Source organism: Dermacentor silvarum, unplaced genomic scaffold, assembly GCF_013339745.2.
Source record: "Dermacentor silvarum isolate Dsil-2018 unplaced genomic scaffold, BIME_Dsil_1.4 Seq861, whole genome shotgun sequence".
Taxonomy (NCBI): domain Eukaryota; kingdom Metazoa; phylum Arthropoda; class Arachnida; order Ixodida; family Ixodidae; genus Dermacentor; species Dermacentor silvarum.
In genome coordinates, this window is record NW_023606887.1 from 38,249 (window position 1) to 56,531 (window position 18,283).

At 46.6% G+C, this 18,283-nt stretch overlaps 2 protein-coding genes across 6 annotated transcripts in view; one reads left to right on the forward strand and one right to left on the reverse strand.

Annotated features, from left to right (window-relative positions):
* Positions 1-3,921, reverse strand: part of LOC119435726 (segment polarity protein dishevelled homolog DVL-3) — a 35,038-nt gene extending 31,117 nt beyond the window's left edge. For 2 of the 5 annotated variants that reach the window (XR_005188879.2, XM_037702450.2), the window contains exons 1-2: positions 3,222-3,903; positions 819-888 (exon numbers count right to left, since the gene is read on the reverse strand). Coding sequence is in view for 4 of the 5 variants with exons in the window: in XM_037702450.2 (XP_037558378.1) it covers positions 819-888; positions 3,222-3,382 (231 nt within the window). In the remaining variant the exon portion in view is untranslated. Of the gene's footprint in view, positions 1-818; positions 889-3,221 lie in introns of all 5 variants that reach the window. The other 3 variants (XM_037702452.2, XM_037702451.2, XM_049659902.1) reach the window with 2 other exon arrangements.
* Positions 3,922-4,241: 320 nt separating this feature from the next.
* Positions 4,242-8,904, forward strand: LOC119435729 (40S ribosomal protein S6-like). The gene is given in 4 exon segments (XM_037702453.2): positions 4,242-4,362; positions 4,774-4,905; positions 8,271-8,367; positions 8,370-8,904. Coding segments are annotated over 4 exon segments (741 nt in total). The 5' UTR covers positions 4,242-4,356; the 3' UTR covers positions 8,876-8,904.
* The last annotated feature ends 9,379 nt before the right edge of the window (positions 8,905-18,283 follow it).

Here is an 18,283-nt window from a genome sequence, read left to right on the forward strand (position 1 = left end):
GCGGACTTTCACAAATACTATCAACACTATTTGAATTTGGAGAAACAACTGTGCAGGTGAGTGTTGCAGTACAGTTCATTGCTGAGTATTCAGGAAGGCTGCATTTCACAGTGAATGCATAAATAAAGGCTAACGAATGATGATGGATGCAAACAAGGGCAGCTGTAGGTGACACACACACAGCCAACTTAACCTCTTCCATGCCGTGGATGGGCTGGATTCATCCAAGCATTTTTAGTAAAAATGGCCAAAGAACTCAGCTCGTCAACAGTACTTTGCATTTTCTGGCAATGCCATGGACGAGCCTAGTTTTGTCTCGGTGCTTAGTCGTGCTTTTTATAGATGGCAGCACACATTCCATGGGACAGTGCAAGAAGAAGTGAAATTATTCTTTCTGAGCTAAAACATGTTGACAACTGGGGTCCTTAAAAACTAATTTGGCCATGTTTGGCCAGAATTCACAGTAATAGCATGGCACGGAAATGGTTAATGCCTCTGTAACAGACTTTCAACAACCGCTGAAACTAGTGACTATTGAAGATCATGAGCTACACTGGAGCTTGCCGATTTCAACATTGACACGATTCAATGGTCACGGAAAGTGTGCTTGTGACAGGAGTATAAATGGCCACCAGAAGCATCAGCTGTTTTTTGACGCTGAAGTTGTATAATGTAGCTAAGTAACATGAAAATTTGGGCTAGCTGGTGTTTACCCATTTTGTGATTATCCAGCCTCAGAAAGCAGGTGAATGACTAGCAACAACGTCAAAAGCAGAAGCGCTACTCTAGACTATACAATATTACATTGTGTAACTCACCCATGACACCACACGGCCATTGAAACACGGCAACCGGCAGTCATCTTCTACAATTTCTTCTTTAACCACTCTGTAAAAACAACACAGGTCGAAAAGGTTTGCACAGCTAAGCAAAGTGCAAGTATGACTGTGTGCAATACAGACTACCTTTGCAGCTGAATCATTCAATGTCAATTTTATCTTTAGTTTAAGAGTGCAGGTGCATGACAACAATGGGGTGAAAGTGCATATCTCTTAGTGACAAAGTGAACATTTTTCTAGTTATGGTGAAATTCAGCAGCCCCCCCCCAACTGCAGATACTTTTTTTTTTTTACATTTTGAAAATTTTTGTAAGCTGGAACGAGTGAGTTGCAAAACCTGATAATCAATTGTGTGCTTAATGCTAACAATGGATGTTGCATTTCTTGGTTTAAAGGCACACTGAGGCATACATTTAGAACAACAAATTCTAACAGGACATAGAACTACATTGGGTCGCACAAATTTAGTATTGCTGAGATTAATATTTTTAGATGCCTTCATGTCTTCTTATATGCACTTCTAAAATTCTAAAGCTACATCAAGAATGCAGTTTAATTAGGGCCGGTTAAATTAAGCATAAAAGTTAACATTAGCAGTTACACTATATATGAATCCCATAGACTACAGGCACAACAGGGCATCGGGACACACCACTGCTGCTCTACTGGTGTCACACTGACAATTTCAATGGCGATTGAGCATGATCAGAAATGAATCTCACAATCGTGATAGATTTCTTTGCCCAAGCTGTGGAAATGAATGAACCAAGGTCAAAAGTGCCCCGTGTGACTAGGGTGAGTGTTGCAGTACAGTTCATTGCTGAGTATTCAGGAAGGCTGCATTTCACAGTGAATGCATCAATAAAGGCTAACGAATGATGATTCGTTACCAGACTAATTAGGACAAAAACAACTGTTGCAAAAAAGCATGTGCGTGAAGACGTGGTGGTGTGCTGAGCATTCTAAAATATCAATTTGTCATTATATTCGACGTTGGAGCTGAAACCATCACTGAAATTCGCTGGCCAAGGTGGTCACTGGCCACTCCTTTATTGCAGCATAAACCAAGAATATCACTGCGACTGTGACTGAATGACAGTGTTCCACTTCACTGTATACTTATACCAGTGGCACACCCCACTTTCGATCACGATCTGAATTCTTGACCGCGATTGACTCCCTTTTGCAGATTGAGCAGAGAAGCTAATCGTGGCCAAGAAATTATCAGCATGACACCCGTATTAGATGCCACCACCACATACATTTCTTTCCCCTTCCTATAAGTCAGTCACAACAAAAGCAAATGCTACTGCACCTTCACCTTCTCTATCATGGTTAGCAGAATTGCATATCAGCAACCTCTTAAATTCTACAAACATGCATATATGAAAAAAAAAAGTTACAAAAAGAAAAATCTGACTGGAGAAAAATTTTACATTAGAGGACCCAATGTGGTCAACATTGTTCTGTATACTCACAGTGCAGGTGTACCTCTTATGCAAAATTCTGTCATTTCTTATTATGACCCATAGCATCAGGAAACAGAAGCAAAAGCCATATTACGTCAAGTCCACCTTTCTTGCTTTCGAATTCAAGATCTGTGATTCTAAGGCCTTAAGGTCGATGTGACATATAGAAAGTGTCTCAAAGGGCAGCTCCTGCTCCCCCAGGACCGTGTAATGACTCCCCCACTCCTCATTTTTAAATGTGTTCTGTGCGTGTAGGCACAAACTAGACCAGCTTTTGCGAACGCTTCAACTGTCAAAAGGTCGTGCTCAGGAGTAAGTAGAATCACGCTCGAGCCCAATCGGGATTGAATTTTTTGGTCGTGATTGGCTCCTTTGCGCAAGCTGCAGGAGGGAGCCAATCGCGATCGAGAATTTCGATCGGGATCGGGCTCAATCACGATCGAAAGTGGCCGTGTGACACCGGTAAATGCGATTGCATTAATAGGAACAGGCGAAACGTACAGCTAATCACTTGCCAAGCTTGGCAAGTTTGGCTTGTCCTTTTCGTGTATTTTGTGGCAATAGAAGCTGCAAGAGAACCGTTTGTCACGACGGCAGTTTCGAAGTGCCTACGCGAGCAGGTCATGCAGATGTACAAGAATGCTTTCTCCGCACTGCATCGTCCAGCATCGAGTAAAACTTGTCGCGTGCGCGGTTTACCGGGTATCGATTCTGACCAAGGTGCACGGCCGAAGTCGCGACTTGTGCAGCAACAACACGTCCAGGGGCGAACGGCGGCAGCGCAGACAACAAAGCAAATGCCGAAGGCGGGCCCGTAGTCACGGAATTATGTGCGGCAGGTGCTCACGTGCACTGCACGCGTGCTTTTCTTTAATCTTCTGAACTCGGAAGTCTTTCCATGAAGCTGGCTTACCCGAAATCATCGTCCATCGACTTGAAGAAGAACTTGAAGTTGGGCCTGTTGAGGACATTCTTGAAGTCCGCGAGCGTCACGCGCTCCGGCGGCACGGGCACCTTGACGAGGTACGGGGTCTCCTCGTCGTCGATGTGATAGATGATCTTAGTTTCTTCCATCGGCGCGACGCGCTAAAGTGGCATCTCAGAAGAGCTGCACACCAATATGGCGATAAGCCTCAATGCGAGGACCCTCACAACTCCGCCGTAGACGACCAGCACGACAGCCTCCATCACACTGTTGGCCACACCTTTGGGGCGGCCGCGCGTCACGGAAGGCACGGTCGCCCTTTTGTCCAGCATCAGCTGTCAAACGGAGCACGCATACGGAATCGCGTCCGTTCGCCTAACCGAGAGTAGCCGGAGAGCAAACAAGCTCAGCAAAGCACCACCATGGACTTCGGCAGATCCCCTGCCGAGATCTCCCAGCGTCCGGGTCACCGATGAGCGAAAGGAGAACGCAAATTGAAACTCTGATGAAGCAGCCACAGAACACCTATATAAAGCAGCTCGCGGGTTTTACTCAGCTTCTTACATAATAGCGCTATGATTCAGAATGCGGCCGCAGTGAACATCCAACATAAATAATCAACACGGCGCTCCCGTGCATCCGAGACAGCGGAAGTCTGTCACTTGCAGGCTTGCAGCAGCGTCCACCAGGGAGCCGCCTCGCCGACAAAAGTTGAGTGCGGCATAGCGGCATTGATATACTCATAAAACTGCACCAAAAACTCTCAGTACTTTCAGTACGCTCGCTCATTAATGAATAGCATAACCTACAATCATAATTATTATCAACGTGTCTTGTATGCAACCGTGCACAACCATTTCCTTGTCAATTCTAGCAATTCTAGTTTCAAATGATGCTTAAAACTAATTATAATAATATGCTTGTCTTTAATAAGAATAGTAATTTTCTTGTGTAAAACATTTAAGTAAAGACGCAAAGTTCCTAAACATAGGCGTATTTTGTTTTATATAACTATAAGATTGCTAGCGCCCTCTTTATATTTCTTTGCGCTGATATCTGAAAAGTAAACGCAGCGTCTTTCCTTTCCGAGTCTGGGTTCGCGTTCTGCGTGAATGCTAGCGAGATGAAGGTGAGACTTTAGAATATTTTAATGTTGTAATAAATTGTTTCTATGAGAAAATACTAATCTGTATGCTTTCATGGATGTGCCGAGTCTGAACTGCAGAAATATGTGTGTGAATTTGGTTGTTTAAAACGGTGATTCCTCGGATTGCCGGACAGGTTAGTGCCGGACGGTGTGGTTGACGTTGGTTTAAGCAAGCTCACCAATGCTTGAATTTTTATGTCAAGGTAGTCGCTTTACTGCCGAAAAAAACAAAACAAATACTGAGATTTGTGGCCGATAGCGAATACAGATTGTCTTTCTCAGATGAGCTAAGTGTCACGCTTGCCGACGTAAGGGACCTGTTGGGCATTACTGTACCGTACCAATGTTTGATGACTGTATGCTTATTTATTTCTTTCCCCCTCTACCGTTTAGCTCAACATCTCCTATCCAGCCACTGGCTGCCAGAAGCTCATTGAAGTTGACGATGAGAAAAAAGTACGCATTTTCTACGAGAAGCGTATGGGCCAGGAAGTTGAGGCCGACGCTCTCGGCGATGAATGGAAGGTAAGTCGATTTCACACACTCAGAAATTGCGCTGTTTGCTTAATGGAAGTGTGTTCTGGGCGGAGAAAACCTTTAACTTATTCGCAGTGAGCCGTCGAAGCCAATTCGGAGCAAAATGTTAAGCCATGTGATCTATGCAGCTGACATTCTTCGTCTGATTTTGGGTGTTGCTCGAAATTAAATCCGTGCCGTATCTGTATTATGTCGCTGATACTGTATGTGCTCGGCCATGCCTATAATAGTGTATTGTGACCAAGGTGAACGCTAACGTCGCCTTCAAGGCTAATTGATTACGTTATTTAGTGTTAGAAATATTTTGACTTAGAGCTTCACCAAAGGCGTTTTAGGTGGCTGAATATCGGTACAGTACTGTGCCAAGTGGAAGTGCAGTTCTTAGATGAGTCATGCAGTGTTGGCAGTCAACTCATACTTTCCTGTTTAAGTTATTATTCATCACCTCGGTTTGGATTTCTTGGGAGACATCTATGCAATTGATTAACTGCAACATGAAAGGGGAAGGTGCCCCATTTCGAAAGATTAAGTTGCGAAGTCCAACTTTGGTGGCCGCACCCAGCCAAAATGCATATAAACACTCAGTAGGTCCTGGTGAAATTAAAATTAAAAAAAAAAAGCCAGAGGCATTCTGGAAAGCATTGCAATATGTCATTTAAGAGTTGTGGATTGGTCATCAGCAATTGGCCAACACAATTCAAGATAAATGGCAGAAATGCTCTGTGCATGTGTATGTAAGAGATGCAGATGACTTGCAGGAATGTGATGTTGGTGTCAAAGCTGTTGTGTGTGTGCTGCTAGCATGGCAAAGCCTTTTGCCTTAGTTAGTTCCACTTATATCCAGTTTACTTCAAACTGCAGTGAAAGCTGTGAGTGGTGCTTCAATGTGGCATTTTTGATGCCACTGCAAGATTTGTTACTAGTAAACAGTGACTATTGCATTCAATCATTAGTGTTAGCAGTGTAACTAGTGCACTAAATTTTGTCAAAGCCACAGCTTCCTGTACATGTCACAGCTACTTCGTGTAGTTTGGTTAGACTCGTTCTGCCTGATTCGGGACCAAGCTCTATGCATGAGTGTCCATGCTGTGACTGACCATTTTTGTGTGAACACCATTTTCTTAGTACTTCAATTTTTGAGACTCAAGAAATACATATTACAATTCGCATGCCTTTTAACCGAGCGCTTGGTACCTCGAAAATTTAATAAACAGGTTACGTTGTAAAGATCATGCATTGTAGCACTCACATTAGGGCAGACTAAGCATGTTCAGGAAAAGAAAACATTTAATATGAATTCTAGAGAGGGTTAGTGAAAGAAATGGGAATTTTTTGTCCAGCAGAATGTGCGACTCCAGCTGACTTTATGGCATCTAGGTTCACGACACACTATGCAGCGTAACTAAGGAGCTATGCAACATACAGCTGCAGAGCATTGAATGCCACTATTGCCTGTGTAGGTTTCCACAGCTAGTTCCTATAGCTTGCTGCTGCCAAGTGGGAATGTGAAGGTCGTTGTGCCTAAAGTTGCTGTTTTTGCCAGCTGGCCACGCTGTGCCACTCGTCAGTGTTTGTTCGTCCACTGAGTGGCATCTTAATTTTCTTTCTTTGCATTAAGTGAAGGAGGGCGGCTTATCTACTGCTGAGTACGAAACCTTGGGTGGGGTCTGTGTTGTGTGGGCACCCGAGTGGAGTCTGGAGCAGTGGTAGCGACGTCAGGGATGCTGAAATTTTTTCGTTGTGCAAGCAGATTTGTACTGGTCTTCACTATAAACGTGTTCACAATACACGTGAAAGATAATTAGGCCAGGACATACAGAATCCTTCATTAGACAGGTCACATTTCATTTTAGAGGCATTCAACTGTAATTGGGTTTAGATTTGAGTTTATGACCCGCCGGGGTAGCTCAGTCAGCTAAGGCGTTGCGCTGCTGAGCTCGAGATCGCGGGATCGAATCCCGGCCGCGGCGGCCGCATTTCGATGGAGGCGAAATGCAAAAACGCCCGTGTGCTTGCGTTGTAGTGCACGTTAAAGAACCCCAGGTGGTCGAAATTATTCCGGAGCCCTCCACTACGGCGTGCCTCATAATCAGAACTGGTTTTGGCACGTAAAACCCCAGAAAGAAGATTTGAGTTTATGGCATCTTCACATTTTTATGCCTGAGAACACTTAAGGCATACTTGCTCAGTGGCTATGGGGTTCTGTTCAGCATAAGGTCGCAGATTGGATTACCTGGTCATTGTGGTCATGTTTCAATGGGGTGCGAAAATGCATGTCATCAAACATTTGGTTGTGTTGAAGAACTGCCATTTATCAAAGATAATTCGAACCCCTCCACTACTCACATAGCCCTGTGCTGCTTTGTGACTTTAAAACCTTATTGATCAGGCAGCTAGGAGACAAACATTTCACTGCCAGATTGTATGAAAAGCGGTGCAGACCTGAACTGTTGGTCTCACTGTAAATTGCAACCATGGTTGGAAGCAGTGTTTATCTCCTTTATGAAAATTTCTTGGATGTGCGATGGATGCAAAGACTATTTCTGAGAACTGCACAAGGATCGTGCTATCATGGATATCTGAGGTTGGAGGGTTGAATATGGGGATGGTGCTGTCGAACCATGGACTTTCTTTTTTCAGAAATCACTTTAGGGATATTGTACAGTATCTGGCCACCAAATGCCATGCAAAGAAACCTGTACCGGGATAATGTAAAACTGTTCCAATCTGTTTTTATTCCAAATCCGCCATCAGCCCTCTGTGATGGGTCAAAATTGCTCGTTCCCAGCCCATATGAGTGGGGCCCAAACCGTTTTGTCCTATAATGGAGGGCTATTGGTGGATTTGGAATAACAGAATAATAGTTTTACCTTATCACAGCCCAGTTATCACTTGCAAAACCTACGCAGTGGTCATCTCTGCACTGGACACAACCTTGCAATAAACTTAAGCATAGCTGAATTTGTGTGGTGGAATTAACCTGATTTATGAAAAATAGAAGCCAGTTAAGTTCTTCACATTTAGCTAAAAGTTATTTGACATGCTGCTCATGACATGGTCATAACAGAATTTGCAAAAAGTGCTTGGAATGGCTTCACAACACACAAAGCCTGTGTACATTATTTTGCACATTCCTTTGCTTTACGGGCCAGATAACTAAGCCTTTTCTTTGATGCAGTATGGTCTTTCTTGAGAATGTTTCAAACTTTCGTTTTTTGACACTCAAGAAATACATTACAATTTGCATGCCTTTATAACTATCCAATTGCTTGTGAATCGTGTGATATTCTGTGGGTTCATGGTTGGGCTTTGAAATTGAATAGCACTAAGTTTCATGCACCTTTGGCTTGCAGGGTTACGTAGTACGCATCTCTGGAGGCAACGACAAGCAGGGATTTCCCATGAAGCAGGGTGTGCTGACTGCTGGACGTGTGCGACTGCTCCTGTCCAAGGCCACTCATGCTACCGACCACGGCGTACTGGCGAGCGCAAGCGCAAGTCGGTGCGCGGCTGCATTGTTGACTCCAACCTCAGTGTCATCAGCTTGGTGGTCAAGAAGAAGGGCGAGCAGGAAATACCAGGCCTGACTGACACGACACTTCCACGCCGTCTCGGGCCCAAGCGGGCTAGCAAGATCCGCAAGTTGTACAACTTGTCCAAGGAGGATGATGTGAGGCAGTACGTCGTGCGCCGCCCACTGCCCCAGAAGGAGGGCAAGAAGCAACGCTCCAAAGCGCCCAAGATCCAGCGCCTCATCACGCCGGCCATGCTGCAGCACAAGCGTCGCCGTGTAGCTCTCAAGAAGAGGCGCACCCAAAAGCGTAAGGAGGAGGCCGCCGACTACGCCCGCCTCCTGGCACAGAGGGCCAAGGAAGCCAAGGAGAAGAGGCAGGATAAGATCCGTCGACGCCGCTCCGCTTCTCATAGCCAGAGCCAGTCATCCACCCATGTCAAGTAGGCCAATAAAAATTATACCAGGCTTTGAAACTGTGGCTCGGAGTCTTGGTTTCGGAGCACGAACCAACATTTTTTTTTTTTTCAGTTGCACAAAATATTTCTTTGCTGCTGACACACTGGTGAACCCAACAGCGACAGTACATTTACAAGCCTATTTTGTTTTCCTGCCTGAACTTAAAATTTGGTGATGCTGGGCACAATGTGCAACCTCCCTACAGTGTCTGGTTCAGCCATAATGCTGGTGTGGCTTTTGATGTTGCAGGCTTCACGCACAAGGTGATCTTGCTGTGCATGTGTGACAGCTGATCAATATTCAGGCAGTAATTAGAGTAATTACAGTATAAATATGAGTTCATTCCTCTATATGCTAAGCAGTGAAGAATCTTCCTGGTGTTTAACTGCAGGAACAAAAACAGCAGATGATTTTTTTCATTCATACTGGACAGTCTTGCTGCCTTGATATTGTTTGCTGCCTCAGTGCCAAGTGAGTCGAAGAAATTTCTGCTAGTTAGGACCATGGCAGTGGGGACAAAATAGTCATACAAGGCGAATTTTCGACATGGTAGTGCTAATTGTGCACAATTAATAGGTGTGGTATGAAAACTTCCAGTGGCCCTTGCATTCATGCTTCCCATTGCATTGGATAAAATTGGGGATATCCAAATACTGAAATACTATAATCGAATACAAAATTAAATATAACATATTGCATGGAATCTGCTTGTTAAGAAAGCATGAATTATATTGCTTGATACATGCATGTTATACTGTTTACCAGGCATATGGTCAACAGAGAAAAATGTGATACTACAGCACTGCACATTGTTTTGTTGGGATGGAAACATGGTGACTGGCCAAATAGTAAATAGATTTGCCTAGTAAATTGAGACTAAAATTGTAGGCTGCCAAAAAGCAAGGAATTGTTAAATAACTGGGAATTCAACAGAAGTTATCTGCCCCTTGGGTTGGCTAAAGAACCTGTGGGTCTGTGCTACAAGTGCAGCTCTCCTGCTGCAGGATCATTCCGAACAGTACCAACATGTGTCGGTCTTCCTCCCTCCCTTGCATTGGAATTGAAATGAATGTTCATCAGATTTGAATAGTGAATTCTCGAATCTAATAGCAAGGACATTGATTCATATCAAAATGCATTGACTCCTAATTTTCACAAATTAGGAGTCCACATTTCAAAATTGAAAGTAGTGCAACCTAAACAAATGACAGTTTTTCATGCAATTGTTGTATCTGCTTAGTTTTAATCCAACAAGGGCTGCTATCGTCCTTGCCACACAGCACTATATGCTGAATAGCTTTATATAGTTGCAATGTGACTATCCTTTCATGTCTTGAGGAAATCCACACTATTCAGGAAGTACAGTACACTAGTCCTCAGTTTGCAAAGGCCATAAGGCCTGCAGGTGCCACACCACGATTTTAAAATAAGTTCGTTCAGATAGTTCACTCAAACCTCTTTATATTGAAGTTGAAGGGGGAGCCAATATTACTTCGTTATATTGAATATTGCCCTTTACTGCGCGATAGCCTTTACGATAGCCTCCTCCTGTTCCAATGTGATCTTTCGCTTCTGCTTTTTGGTTCCCTCATATTGTCAGGAAACCGGCAAAATGGTGACGCGGTTGAAGGGAACAGCTAGCATGCTGCGATGTGAACAAGGCGTCATGTCAGCGGTACGTGGTATGCAACATGGTGCGCCGACTACGCCACTGGGGCGGTATAGGCACCGGGCGCGGGATGAATTTGGACCGGTGGCGCCTTCATGCGGAGGCGCCGCGAATGTAATGGCATGTGGCGGCTGGGCCGCACGCAGCAGGCGCTGCCGTGAACCCAAATCTGATCAAACATGTTGCGTTTTTGGGTGCACAAACAGTTACTAAAACATGACTTAAGCTGGTTAGGCCATTCAATTTAACCGTTGTCCATCGCGGCATCGCCTTTTTCAGGCGGAAAGTCTGTATATGTGCAGTCTGTAGGCAACAGCGCGTTCAATGCTCGGCAATTGAAACGCGATACTCGAATCGCATGGTCGCCAGCGCTTTTTGCACTGACTGTAAGCGCTGGGGACACCAAACTGATGCATTGTGGTGTAGAGTGAAAGCGAGAACCTTTGCAACATATTATGAGTGCATTTGTTCCCACGGCGCTCACCTGTGGCATGAAAAAAAGAAACGGCGGCAGCCGCGCTGTCAGCGCTTCAATCGCTAGGCACTGTACATTTCCGACGCTGATGTGCTATGATGTAGTTGTTCTAACGTTAATAAAAGAGCTGTTCATATGCAAGAGCTTCGTGTACCACAATTGCCTGTCTTCGCCTCCGCAGTGTAACGGCTCCGGAGCTTGGGTACCGAAGGCGAACACTCAGATTTGTAGTCATTTTGCCGTCTTATCAGTGTGTCAGATTTTCGTTCCTAGCAATTCCCAACTCTGGTTGCGTCCGTCACACGACTGTGCTGTGCATCGACGGCGAACGCCAGCGCAGTGGCGTGTTCACACTCACCGCCACCGACGGCTCCCGTCGTGCTAAGCTATTTAAAATGGGCCGTGACTGAAGATTGGGCTAGTTTATAAGCAATTAAGAATGGGGAAGCATTGCAAAGATAAAAGAACTACAACGGACAGAGAGCGGGAAGTTACTGACACATGTGCGATCGGCGAAGCAGCTCAAGAAACAGAATAAGGAAGACGTATGTCTCCTTTTTTTTTCTGTCCATTATTTTTGTGTCATTCGCATATTTCCATGATCAGATACGCGGTAATGTTAAAGCGCAAAGCAAAATAACATTTGGAATATAACTGCTGGAGTTCCACGTCTTAGCTTGCCACGGTGAGCTCCGTTCGCGTGGTGCATTTGCATCGCAATTTGCGCTCGTTTTCTGCTTTATGTACTGCCTGATGCCACGAATGTGATCTGAATCGTACAAGTGACGACCTTTCTCAAAAGCAGACACACGAAAATGCGTTTTCCGGTGCGTCAGCCCTTAAAACCCGCTGTGCCAAATCACTGGAAGCACCGAGCGCCTTCGTCCCGTTGTCTGCTTCACATGCCAGTGCTTTGGCAGCTGCCGTTCGCGACACTGTTCGCCAGCATATCGCCGCCATGCTGCTGGCTCCTTACGACGGCCGCCCGGTGCCTATTCTCGGTCCGGAGTGACTTCCATGACTTTTGGATAGTTTCATTAGCAACTTGTGCTGGCAACACTGTCGAAAAAATCAAAGATGGGTACGATATCCAGTGTCATGCCGGTTCTTTTGCTCGGTGCTGTGATCAAGTTTCTCTATTGTGTCGAATTGAGGTGAGCCGAAAGGATCCTTGCTGTTAGTTACCTTATAATAATTGGTCTGAAGGATTTCAATGATGAAACCGCAGAAATAATTGCACTGTGCGTGCAGACGTGCGGCTTGCTCGGCGAGCCATATGAGATTTTTATAAAGACAAGAGCCTTTCAAGCAAGCCTGCTATTGAAGAAGGCAAGTGTTTGTGCCTATCAGGCCTCTCCAAAAGCTGCAAGCACTTGTGCACGGCATTGCTGCACTGTTACAGGTAAGATACTTGACTATTTTCGACCTTCATAGGCAATTCTGTGCTGCGACTCGTGTTGCAGTGTATCGCATAGCATCCCACAATATATGAACGATAACGTCTGTTGTCCTTTCAGAAGCTAAATATGCATATTGTGCACTGATAGAACGAGAATAACTGTGAAGTTACCTGGTCAGTGTCCCTTGGGATAAAAGCAAATGAGAGTGCTGCGTGCGAGTCGGGGTGTACCTTTTCTTTTCGTACGCTGATCCGTGTGGTTAGGTCGTCTGGGTCCGATGACTGGCTCTTGTTTGTTGGTCGCAGTATTGGAAGTAGGGCCTGGGCTTAAGAATGCAACCGACACCCGCTGCCTGTAGGTAGTCTCAAACCCCGGCCGGTGAAAATTGAGACAGTGTGAAGGGAATAACAACCAATCGGACGAAGTTGTGCTTCTTTCAACAGGTTTACGAAATTTATCGATGGTTTAATGTTGAACAAAGTCATTTGCATAAGTGTAAATGCATGACTTGGAATTGAATTGACCAGTTGTAACGGAATTAAGCTCCGTGCACAGTGTCTAAAAGCAAACTACGGGGGGTGATCAAAAAGTTTTGCAACTCGCATATCGGGAAGACTGTCAGACCTTGGAAAAAAAATTTTTTCAACATAATCTCCCCTCACACTAATGCACTTCTCCCATTTTCCTGGAAGGCTTTTGATACCTTGCAAAAAAAAAAAAAAACTTCCTGGTTGCGAGGCCACTCCTCTGCGGCAGTTTGAAGAGAGTTGAAGTCATCAAACCTTGTTCCCTTGTCGTGGTGTTTCTTCAAATTCGAAATAAATAAAAGTCACTCGGGGCCAGGTCGGGACTGTAGGGTGGGTGATCCAGCTGTTCGAAACCACACTTTCGAATGGCAGCCTGGGCAACACGAGACCTGTGAATCGGGGCGTTGTCGTGCAGGAGGAGGACACCTCTTGTCAGTAATATTTGGCGTTTTTCCACGATGGCTTTAGGCAGTTTTCGAAGAACGTTGGCGTAGTATTTGCCTGTAACTGTCTTAATGTTTTCAAGATACTCCTTTGCGTTCTAAAAAAGTGTCATCACTTTCCTCCCTGAGCGTTGGGTCTTGAGCTTTTTCGGGGGAGGGGACCCCGAATTCCTCCACTGCACAGACTGCTGTTTTGTTTCTAGGTCCCAATGATACAGCCATGTCTCATCCCCAGTCACAAGGCTGGACAGAAAATTTTCTGGGTCGCTTGAATAGCGGTGCAAAAGTTGCCTTGATGAAGGCACGCGGGGTGTCGATCTTGCGCTGAGAGGTTCCGTGGCACCAATCGTGCCGAAACCTTCGACCTACCCAGATCATTGTGGATGATAATGAAAGCACTGCCATAAGAAATGTTCAATTCTCCGGCAACTTCGGGCACCTTGATTCGGCGATTATTTATGATAAGGCTCTCTGCTGAGGCTGAATGGTCCAAATCGTTTGAAGTGATCGGCCACCCTGACCTTGGGTCGTCTTCCACGTGCACATGGCCACATTTAAACTCATTGAACCACCCAGTCACTGTAGCATATGAATGACATTCACTGCCATACACAGTCACCATCCTACTGTGGATTTAGTTGGCGGAACTTCCTTCTTTGCAAAAAAATTTGGTAACGCTCCGGTACTCGAGCTTGAAATCGTGGTAGGGCGCCATGTTTGACGGACTGCTGCAGACCAAGTAACGAACTGGAAGGCTTGATATTCAGACCTTGCTAGGCTGTCGAGATGACCTAAACAAAAGGTAGAGAGAGATCACTGTCAGATATTTGGTTATAGCCAAGTTGCAGAACTCTTTAATCTCCCCTCGTAGCTTCGCTGTGAGCAGGTTGAATGCTTCAAAGCTGGAACAAGCGCGGTTTGCATTTGCTCCTAAATTTCTCGCGAGCAAGTGAACAGATAACTCGCCGCTTTGAATGAGTAAACAGCATCATCTGCTTACACCGCAAAACTAAAAGCATGTTATCAAAACGATATCGCCTCGCCGCATAACGTGTCATGACCCTACTTCAGGTCTTCTGAGTTAGCTATCGTTCACTGTTACCAGTTATCATGCCTGCGGACGAAAGTACTTCACCGAGAATATTCCTGCCAAGCGCCTGCTTAAACTAAAGTACGCACCGCGATTTGAAACGCCCGTATGATATATGAAGCAATGGTCTACTCACCAGGAAGAACTCATCTCGAGTGAAGGGTTTAAAATGAACCAGCAGCACCCCAGACCCGCCGTGGTGGCGTAGTGGCTGCTAAGCCCGAGGGCGCGGGATCAAATCCCGGCCTGACTTAGGTCGGGGTGAAATGCAAGAACGCCCGTGTACCTTGGGCACGTTAAAGAATCCTAGGTGGTTAACATTAATTCGAAGTCCCCCACTACGGCATGCCTCATAATCATATCGTGGTTTGGACCCTTTAAAAGGAAAGGCCAGTGGGGTAGAGGGGTCTGCTCGAGGTAGTCCTCCGCCACCCTCTCAGCCCACACCGGGGGGGAGGGGGGGTATTCTGTAAGAGTCCACCTAGTGGAATGTCCACTTCGGCTGTCGCCATTGGCTGCCGCTTCACGAGCGCGAAGGTGGGCTGGCACCTTCGCGCTCGTGAAGCGGCAGCCTATGGCGACAGCCTAAGTGGACAGTCCACTAGGTGGACTCTTACAGAATAGCCCCGCAGGATAGCCTTTTGAACGTCGGGCCTGGATCTGCGCAAGGCAGCCCCGTACTGCTCCTCACTTATAGTAATGCACTTATTAAGGGGAGGGGGTAATGAATTGGTGTTAAGGGCATCCCCACATAATGTGGTTGAGGTTGGCCTTGGCCGCTGAGCAGAAGTGGGAGGCCGGAGAAGGGTAGAGAGAGAGGGTGAATTACGTGAAGAAAGTGAGGAGAGGGAAAGGTACGAGTCTCTAGCTGCCACCACAGGATCTTGCGTTTGCGTGGAGAATTACGCGCCAAGGGAGGAAATGCCAGACGATCGAGTGTATAATGTGCACAATGTGAGAATGCGATCTGGTGCGGAAAACGACCTCGAAAGCAACGATTTGCGACTCGCCTAATGCCTGTGCCCGGTCCGTTAATCCTCAGGCGCTGGCGTGAGCCGCCTCGTTGCCGCCGAGACTCGCTTGTGGGGGTCCAAATCGGGCCTATGTCTTGCGTGGGAGGATGAAAGAGGGTTAGGGAAAGGGCTTGCCTTGAAAACCTGCCCGCTCCGAAATTGCTGATGGCTGTTTTTGAGTCGCTGACAATGACGGAGGAATTTGGTATAGCGAAAGCCAGGCCTATGGCCGCCGCCTCCGGAGAAGCATGGACAGAGGCAGCCGTAGCTAACTAGCCCTACAAATTTGTTACTGAGAGGGCATATTTGGAACCAGTGCTATATTTAGCGGCGTCGACATAGAGCACGTCTGTTGAATATGAGAATTTTCTGTGTAGGGCCTTGGCCCTTTGCCTCCTGTGTGGGATGTGATATATAGGGTGCATGTTTTTAGGGAGTGGTGGTATATGTAGATCGCGTATATATGGTATGGAATGGTGTGTTTAGGGTGAGTGAGAGAGGTGGAAAATGTCTAAGGAATTAAGAATCTGTGGTCCGGTTTTCGATTTGGAAAGGCGGGTGTATTGGGAGGTGAGACGGGCTTCCACGAGCTAGTCGAGGATGTTCAAGGTACCGGTCTTCATGAGCCGTTCTGTGGATGTGCGTTGTGGGAGGCCTAGGGAGAATTTAGATTTTACAAAGGAGGGTGTTGACCTGATCAGTCTCCTTTCTGAGGTGTAAGTATCGGCGTGCGTAAGAGACCTTGTGATGACCGAGGCGTGTATTAGTCTCAGATCATTTTCCCGCATACCGCCGTGTCGGTTGGACACGCGGCCGAGGAGCCTGAGAGTGTTGTAGACTGGATTGGAGTCTCTGGAGGGTGTGCGCGTTGTGTCGATTGCTCTGAATATGCAGACCGAGAACACTGAGCTTGTCTACCCTGGGGACATGTGTGTTGCCGAGGAGGATATGGATGTGGGGTGTGTACAAGTTTGCCGGTGTGGGCGGAAAAGAAAAGGTTTTCCGATTTTTCGGGGGAACAGACGAGATTCATGCGTCCCGCAATGGCCCCCACCTTATCGGCGGCGGCCTGCAGGACGACTTGAATCTCACCGTCTGAACCACCTTTGACCGAGAGGGTGATGTAGTCTGCGTATAGGGAGAAATGCAGCTCTGGGATGGCCTTAAGGGAGCGTGCAAGGTGGATCATGGTGAGATTGAAGAGCAGGGGAGATAGCACGGACCGCTGGAGCGTGCCATAGCTCCTGTCACAAAAAAGCGCGTAATCAAAGCACGCGCCATGTGTCACGAAAGCCAGCGAAAGAAGCACGCCGGCCCCACGGCAGCTTCAACAGAGGGGGAGCGCGCATACGCCTCAAACAGCCGTCGCGACCGACGCAATCTGGAAGAATCCACCAGTTACCCGAAGGCGATGGTAACCAGAGAGAGAGCGCGTGCGCGCTGGAACACCCTCTCAGACCCCGAACAAACAGCGAGTTGAGAGAGAGAGCGAGAAGCCCAAGCGCGCGCCAACAAGATGAGTCACCCTCCCCCCCCCCCCCCCTTTCGACGACGCTATGACGGCGGTGGTCGGAGATGCGAGAATTGACTAGAAGATTCCCATTCTTTGGCCATGCTACGGGATCCCAACTTTAACCGAAGGTTCCAGCACTTCCGGTGAAATCTATAAAAGCGCCGTGCGGTAATCAGAAGGGGGATCAGACCGCGCCGGTGAAGAGATGTAACGTGAAGACTGACCGTCTGCGGAAGAAGGGGATTCCCGGCAAGCTAGTCGACGAGTTCATCGAGCGTCTGCATTTCCGGAAGAAGTTCCTTCGAGATTTGCCTCGAGCTACGCCGAGATCGTCCGGCTCAAGACCAGCACGGGTGAATACGATTGGACACTTAGTGTTCCTATTCATTTTGTACTTTACGTGTTGGACTCTTAGTGCTTGTCGTTAATTATTTTCTTGTGTTTGTTAATACCCATCTTAATTGTATTGTGATATGTCTAGCCGAAGTGTGCACGTGTGTATGTAACTGCCTTGTTTGAAGAATATATTTTGTTGTGTTTTGACTACACTGGGCTATGACTCGGACCGCAACCGGCCTTCGCAGGCGCACCAGAGGGCCCATTATTAATTGTCCTTGTTTTCATGGTTTTTTTTTTCGGAAGCTGATAAGTCGGCTTTGGAATTTGGCCCGGCGTTGGCGCCTCGTTAACGGGGTGTTTTACAGCTCCCAAGGTAATAGGTAGGGGATTGCTCCGCGCCAATAAATATTGTCGCGGTGCGGTTGGAGAGGAATGCGGCAATGTAATTGTGGATCCTTTCGCCGACCCCTAGTAGGTTTAGCTCCCGAAGTATGACGCAATGATCCACGTTATTAAAAGCCTCGTGAAGGTCGAGACCCAGAATTGCTTGTGTGTCGTGACTAGGGCTGGGTGTCAAGATAAGCCGTGCTTCAAGCGAAGCATAACGTCCTGGCACGATAGGGACCGGTGGAATCCGACCATCTCTGGTGGAAAGAGGTTGTCCTCAATATATTTATTGAGGCGGTTGAGGATGATGTGTTCGAAAATGTTGCCAATGCATGAGGTGACTGAGTTGGGTCTGAGGTTGGATGTGTTGAGGGGTTTGTGGGGTTTCGGAATAAAGATGACTTTGGCATCCTTCCACGAGGATGGAAGGGTGTCAGTATTGAAGCAGTGGTTGAAGTATGTTATGAGTGACTTGACAGAATTGTCGTCCAGGTTAGGGAGGATTATGTTATTAATGTGGTCGGGGCCAGGAGCGAAGGT